General features: G+C 32.2%; 2 protein-coding genes across 2 annotated transcripts; one reads left to right on the forward strand and one right to left on the reverse strand.

Moving 5' to 3' along the window:
* The first annotated feature begins 385 nt into the window (after positions 1-385).
* On the forward strand, positions 386-1,385 carry LOC118262734 (mitochondrial import inner membrane translocase subunit TIM14). Its single transcript, XM_035574303.2, has 3 exons — positions 386-565; positions 780-1,019; positions 1,102-1,385. The coding sequence occupies exons 1-3, from the start codon at positions 563-565 to the stop codon at positions 1,216-1,218; spliced, it is 360 nt and encodes a 119-aa protein (XP_035430196.1). The 5' UTR covers positions 386-562; the 3' UTR covers positions 1,219-1,385.
* On the reverse strand, positions 1,376-7,659 carry LOC118262725 (growth hormone-regulated TBC protein 1-A). The gene is made up of 6 exons (XM_035574294.2): positions 7,430-7,659; positions 7,154-7,341; positions 6,488-6,754; positions 4,752-4,934; positions 3,673-3,926; positions 1,376-3,481 (listed from the first exon to the last, which is right to left on the reverse strand). Exons 1-6 carry the CDS (start codon positions 7,447-7,449, stop codon positions 3,374-3,376), a joined length of 1,020 nt encoding a protein of 339 aa, XP_035430187.1. The 5' UTR covers positions 7,450-7,659; the 3' UTR covers positions 1,376-3,373.
* Between the last annotated feature and the right edge of the window lie 280 nt (positions 7,660-7,939).

The following is a 7,939-nucleotide window of genomic DNA, read 5'->3' on the forward strand; positions in this document are numbered from 1 at the left end:
GAAATAAATAATTTACATACGATTAACGAATCTTCGAAAGTTATCTCAGCAATATTAGTTATATAGCTTCTGTAAAAGCACTGCAGTGCAGTAATGTTCGTAAGGTTTTTTGCGCAGGATTTAAACCATAACTCTATAAATTAATTTGTGCATTATCTCTACAATTTCAATATCGATATAAAAATCTCAATATTATGATTCGGGAAGCATTTAAAAATAAAGTCATTATTAGTTTAATTTAAAGTTCTAGTTAAGGCCGTAGTTAATAATAGTCATCAACCAAAAAAGGTTTTAGTTTACTGACAAACTTAAAACTTGGTAGTATGGAGCGAGTTTAAAAACCTTTTATTTACTCTTTGCTTTTTTCGGAAACGAAAATGTCAATGTCAAAAAAGATACTGAACTGTCAAAGTCAAAACTGATGAGGAAATGCGTTTGATCCAATAGTGCAATAATTTCAACTTTTGGCGTAATATCGCTAAAAAGTATGCGTAATTCATAGAATTGCATGCTACAGTTATAAAGTAATTGTATAATAGTACAATTCCATAAATTAAAAAAAATGGTAAGTAACCTCAACTCATAGAAATATTTTTTAATATTTTACTTGTCTTATTTTGCTAATCAGCAGATTCAGCATTTACCAAATTGTATGTTCCTGAATAAGTATTTTCAAACAGCAACTTTGGATATGAACAAAGAATCAACAACTAATAAGAAGACTTATCATCTTGTTTTTTCTACTGTTTTTGAGTGTTAACCTTTATACTATTTTACAGGCAAGTTCAGTCATACTAGCGGGGTTAGGCATGGCAGCAGTGGGTTTCGCCGGCCGCTACGTCTTACGGCAGATGCCCAATGCCACAACAAAATTTGCAGAAGCAGTGAAAAATTTACCAAAATTTGATTCCGAATCTTTGGCCTATTCAAAATATTACAAAGGTGGCTTTGAACCGAAAATGACTAAAAGAGAAGCTGCATTAATTCTGGGTGTCAGCCCTACCGCTAACAAAAATAAAGTAAGTGGTTCACCAGTTCTAAGTTTGTTAGTATCAGTATATAAAACATTTGTGTCATTGACTTGTTATTATTTGATTACAGATAAGAGATGCACACCGAAAGATAATGTTACTCAATCATCCGGATAGAGGCGGCTCTCCTTTAATCGCAGCCAAGATCAATGAAGCTAAAGACCTCTTGGAAAGTGGGAAGTCATAATGGCTACTTGTGCTTAGTACTAGTGATTACCTTGTGTAAATAGAACAACAAACTTATAGAACAATGTAGTGAGCAGTTGATAACATTGGAGTTGCCTGGAAGATTGTAGTTAAATATTGTTACATTGCTATAAGGGTAAAATAATAAATAAAATTCATTTGAACGTCTCAATAGTCTATTCTGTCATGTTGAACATCCAAATACAGGTTCCATAGCCTATCCTAACAGTAAACTGGAATTGGGTAGAGCAGCTTGCTAATCACAGCACAATACACAGGATCCAAAGAGAAACCATCAAAAGAGGTTATAAGAAAATACATTCATAGTACATTTCCTATACTAAACATGTATTACATATATTAATAATGAATCTATTGACAAAATTTATTCAAAAATTCCTATTTATGTACTATTAAATTTAGAATTGTGACTCTTATGGAGTTATAAAAATTATTGTGTAGGATTATAAAGTTGTAATTTTTATTAAATGGCATGTGAAAGTTATTGTCCACATTTTTGTGTGAAAAATTTAAGTAGTATTAGAGTAAAAATATTTTTTTTGTAAAATACAATGATGTATGGGTGTTACATAGTATATGTGCACCTACCACCTTGGGAATTAAAGGTGTCACATGATACTATGTATGTTAATGTTACAATAACATTATAATTTCTACACACATACCTAACACAGATAATTTTGAGCAAATCATTAACTAACTGCATAAAAAAATTTCAAGCCATGTAAAACTAAGTTTTACTCAGCATAACAACATGCTTAGCTATGTTGAATAGGCTCGCGTGAACAATAAACACTTTAATTATCAATAACTACACCAAATTCAAAATTAGTATCTAATAAATATCAGAAACTATCATACATTAATTTTTAATCAATGATTGTACGATTTTTGTAGCATACATAAATATTTAGCACCTATTTAGTAAAATACATATATAGAAAAATATATTTACTGTGCAAAAGTTAAAGAAAAACCTTAAATAATAAGGTTGGCGAATATTTTTAAACTACGAAAAATATCAATTGTTTTAGTCTACATTAAAAACTAAAAGGACATCAGTCGTATTAGGCAAAAGTAATGAATTTAGTCAGCCAATATAACAACTATAATGAGAGAGTAAAAGAACTATAAGTAAGTGAATTATAGAGATAGTGTTTAGACACCAACATTTCATTCAAATGCATTATTAAATATCTTTACTCTGAATTATTTACTAAAGAAGAAAACTTTTTATTATTTTGCTGGCTGACAAGTTCAAAGTAAACAATGACTGATGTTCTACTCTTTTATTTTTAGTGACAAGGGAACCAATACCCATTTCTAATTAGTTCAATGTTAGTACTGCAAGTGGCAGCGAACCCATTATAATAATTTATTAGTATGGAAATTATTAGTAAAATAGTTAGTAAAATGCTCACTTTGTTCATATCTTATGTTACAGTTTACAGGTACAATACAAATCTAATAAAACTGACACAATAATTAACAGCAAAAAAATAATACTACAAACAAAAATACTTTAATGATATGTAAAACAACATTATAAACTTAACACTAACTTAGCAAAATTATTTGCAATCCTGTATTCAGGATCGCAGATAAAGCTGGAACACCACATTAGCAACAACTAATGTCATGAAGTTCATTTAAATGATATATTTTGAGATGATTGATCTTTCAGAGCATATCATTAGGAGTTTGTCATGACTTTAGGAAATAAAAAACCTCAGCGCAACTCGTTTCTTTGTCCGGTATTCAATTAATAGCTACTAAACATGCAAGGATATAAAGACTAGTAAATGTTTGTACAAAATCGCAACAAGCTCGATATACTTTGTTTCATAACAGCGGCGATTAACCTTTCGCCATACGAAGCTATTAAAACAATTGGAACAAGCTATGAATGTAAATATTTCAATAGCGTAACCTCCCTACATTTCCTAAGAAACATAAATTCGTAGGATTTGAATAATAGACCTCATTTATTTACTTGTTGGTAATAAAAAGTATAGAGATCCAAAATATATGTTGTCATAGTGTATAAGTAGAGGTGTTAAGTAGTAGTGTATAATGTACAATTTGGTTGTGTGGCTTGAGATCAGAACACGATTGTCGGCGTGGTCCGGGGCAGCTCATCGCGGCGGCTCCTTCTGCTGTTGCTCACGGCGCTGCTTCGCGAACCGCTCTCTCAGCTTTATTATAGTTGAGTTCGATAGAGAGCCAGGTACGGTGAATATTTTCTGAAAATAAATACGAAAAAATTAAATCTCATTGAAGCGATAGGATGAGATTATGAGTACCTAAATATGTAAAAAAAAAATCGAAAACCTCTATTTGATTGGGACACTTGTGTCAATAATGTATTTTCTATCTGTTTCTATTTCCTCATGACTTCAAAAAGTCAAGAAATATAATAACGAAATAAACAAACCTCCATAAATTCATGACAATGCAATGCACTGTAATCCTTTACAATGGACTTGAAGCACTCCGCCAGGGATGTGAAGTCATTGCATGACATTATCTTTTGTCTATTCTGCCGTATTAGCGTCAGACACACTCTGAACAGGATTTTTGAACCTTCGTAAAATAAACAGTCCCATATCCGTAGCACTGTTTCGATGGGGAGAACTTCAGCGAACAAACAGACAAACCATTTTGTGGTTATCACTGCCCACGGGAGGCCTGTAAAAATGAAATGGAGAAATCAGATCGCAAATTAAAGCAGGAAAAGTGTAAGATTAAAAACAAAATGTTGCCCCACACTAGGATTTTCCCCTGTGTCGTGGGTGCGTTAATAAACATAATGAAAATGATGCAATGATCCCAAACGATAATAAACGTCTTAATATTATAATAAATAAACATACAATTTCACATACACATGAAACCCAGATTCAAAACAACAATTTGTGGATCACACAAAGAGTTGCTCAAAGAATCAAATTCGCTAACGTTGAGCGGAAGCCGGTTGCCTAGCCATCGCCCCAACATTTCTTATTTGTTATTGGAGTATGTAGTTAAAAATCCTAATCTTTAGGTAGAGCAAATAAATTACAGATACTAGCAGGCAATTTCATTGAAATAATTTGAAAATTGTAACATGTATGTCTGGTTAACTATCAGATAATATTTATCACCACTCAACGCCTGAGATTATACATACATAGCTCTTGTGATGTAAACTACATTGATTGTAGGATTAAGGAGATAAAAAAACTCTAGCCTGTCTCCTTTCAAGGTGAAGATTATACCATCTTCAATGTTAGCAATACTGTTGATTTATTATTCTTCAACACAATTTTAGATTACACACCACATTATCTATAAGAGCGATCGATACGAGCTTCATTCTAAACTAATAATTTTGATAAACAGAAAACTTTCAATGATAGTTTGCTCTTCTCAGTAATTGCACCCGAAACCACATGCTTGGTAGTCCTATTTGCGACCACTTGACAAGGAGTAGTCTATTTATATCTACTAGATAAGTCTTTTAGCTATACATACCCAAATTAATAACATGTTGGTGTACATCAGGCACCTTAGACTTGACTAGTTCTGACAACACTTCTATGTCCACAATGAGGCCATCCATAGTCTTTGTGTAGTAATCCGGCAGAATCTTCTCAACAAGAACTTTTAACAGCCAGAATGATGTCTCTTCATTTTTAGTCGCCAGAAGCAGCAAACCTTTAAAAAATAAGAATATTCATGTAATTCACTAAAAACATTCATGTAAAGAAGCGGCGACGTCGCGCAGCCTACTCTTAGTAGTTCAATAGGCTGCGTGACGTAGCTGCGTCTGCGCACGCTGCTCATGATTAAGAGTCCTTTTGTGACTCGAAACTGGTAGAGCTTTTCTCCATTAATTTATGTGAGTAAACCGTGATTTTTCCTCTTACTCAATTATGTATTTCACCTTATTATAGGTATATTGTTATATCATATTTCAGAGAAAATTAGGTATCAATGCCATTAAGATAATATAATATTTGTTACATGATATCGTAAATAATCATTATAATATTGTTTTGACTCTATAATTTGGTTTAGACAGTTAATATTAATTTATCTGTGCATAGATTGCCTTGGCCATGATAAAACACAATGGTGATAAATATTCTGGCAATCCATTACATTAATCAGATAATTCTGATGAGTATATGAACAAAAATAAAATTATGAATGTTATATTAATTGTATTTACATGTACATAAATTTCCTCAATCCAAAATAAATCGTTCCAATTTATGTAATCTAAAATTAATCATACTGTCATTAATTGCTTGGATTTTAAACTTAGTTTTTGTATTTCCCTATGTTTGGTTTTGTAGCGAATAAAATAATATTGTTATCACATGGATCACAGATTTGTATATAATACAGGTCTTAAATAATTAAATAGATCAGCTATATCCCACATTTTGTAGTGTTTGTGTACAATAGTCAAGTAGGAGGTTAGGTAGCACTTCATTTAAAAAAAATATTAATATTTCACATAAATATTAAGTAATTGATAATACTAAATGGTATAAATAGAGAGCAAAGCATTTAGTAAATTAATTATTGAACAATTATGTGAGTGAGTATAAGGAAAATCATTTCATAATACAAAATTGTACAAATAATATACAACATAGAGCTTGGCAACTAGTGAAATCCTTCGAACAAAACAATTCTATTCTAAAATTGTTTTAGCTGGAATGATTCATAAACACTCATCATGTATCCAATTACGAGTTAATTTGTTTAAACCTCTTTTTGCAATCAAATTAACTAATAATGGGGTCACTAGCAGATTTTTATTTAGCATTAGTCATAGAATATGGACAAAAATTACTTTTATTAGTACATTTCATGAAAGAAATTTGTTGAATATTAGCTCTTGATCTATTTAAATACTTAGTCAGACTTCATAATGAGACAATTGGCCCCTATTTGCTAGTTGACCTGCTCCGATTGATGAGAATCTTGAGGTCGAAATGTGGAACAGTATCTGATAATGTGTAGGTGTTAATGACACAGGTTCAGGGTCAAATTTATCACGCTACAAACTTACTCAACTTGACTGATATGATTATGAGTTTAGCGAGAGATTTATTTATGTCAACAATGAGTTCTATTTGGCAGAACAAAAAGTTTAATTTTAATAAACATGTGGAGAAATCGCACCTGCGATAAAATGAGTTCTATTGTGTAAAATATAACGTTCAATTTTAAATAAGTGTGTGTAAAAGTCTTACCTGCAATATAATTGAGTCCCTGGCAGTAGCCTACCACTCTGTTGTTGTGTGCGTAAGCTATGAGTATATTAAACAGGTGGGTCTGATGATTGGCCTCTTTGGTGAAGTATATATTGTCTGGGAACGTCCGAGGCAAGTCTGTCTTCACCAGATCCACCAGTTCCTTTTCAAATGGCCCATCCAGAATTTTCTGATATAAGTCTGGAGATTGTTCTTTCATGATCTCTGCCTGGGATATAGCCATCCATACTGAAGGTCGGTGCTCACCTGAAATGAGTTTTTATTTGTTAGTGTGGTTTTAATATCATAAGTAGGTCATACAGTTAATAAAATCTCTAAAAAGGTTCAATACATATTTTTGCCTAGACATAGAAACAAGTATTACTTGAATGTTAACCAGGTAGACCTTGATACTTATCAAAAGTTTGTATAGGTACATAATTTATGTTTGTAATATTTAGATAACTATTTAACACAATTAATTGAATTGAATTTAAATATAACAGTATCAAAATTCAATATAAATGCCTCTAAAACATTGACACACTTCTATGGGTTCATAACACAGCATGGCATTCATAAACTATTTCTATAATACAAAGCACAAAAATGAAAGTGCGGCAATATTCACACGGCATTTTAATGTAAACAAAGAAAGATACTCACTAGGTATTCCTTTGCGGACGTATCTCTTAACAGTTGTGGTGCGTTTGACCGACTTTCCATCATCGCCGAGTAGAATGGCCCATTTTTGCGCCCTCGATGCCAGTACCTTCAAGTAATTCGACATAAAAGCCTCGTAGCTACCGTAATCGAAGTCCTCATGCCTCTCGAATCCGTACTCATCGACCGCACTAAAAGCAAAAGTATGATAATTTAGTAAACACTTCACTATTATTATGATCAATTTATTATCAATACATAATACAATTAGCGCAATACCCGAAATATGATTTGGCCATTGTGTTCTTTATAATGGATTATCAGATGCACTCAACCAGCATAATAATTTGTGGATTATAAGTTTGGTTTTTGGTTAAATACGCCCCGAACACCCCACTTCGTCACCCCCACATGATTGATGCAAGTCAAAAGTCAGACAAAATCAATAATTTGCATTGATAGAATGAATCTCGACGCTCAACTCGAATGAAACTGAATGAGGCGAGCTAAGAATGACTCAAATTACTATGACAACTGACATTAATGAGTACCGTGACATTTTTGGTTGCGTTCAAAACTGTAAATTGTTGTACAAAATCAATTGAACATAATAACATTATTTATTTTGATATAATTTTATAAGTTATATAGTATCTGCTTATTATCTACATGAACTTTGGTAATTTTTTTACCTAAGAATGTGCTGAATGACCAAAGGAAAGGATACTTAGTTCTCCACGTAGAATGACAAGCTGCCAGCCGTGGCGAACTAAGGGAAAGGCCTTTGTT

This window comes from Spodoptera frugiperda, chromosome 12, assembly GCF_023101765.2.
Source record: "Spodoptera frugiperda isolate SF20-4 chromosome 12, AGI-APGP_CSIRO_Sfru_2.0, whole genome shotgun sequence".
Taxonomy (NCBI): domain Eukaryota; kingdom Metazoa; phylum Arthropoda; class Insecta; order Lepidoptera; family Noctuidae; genus Spodoptera; species Spodoptera frugiperda.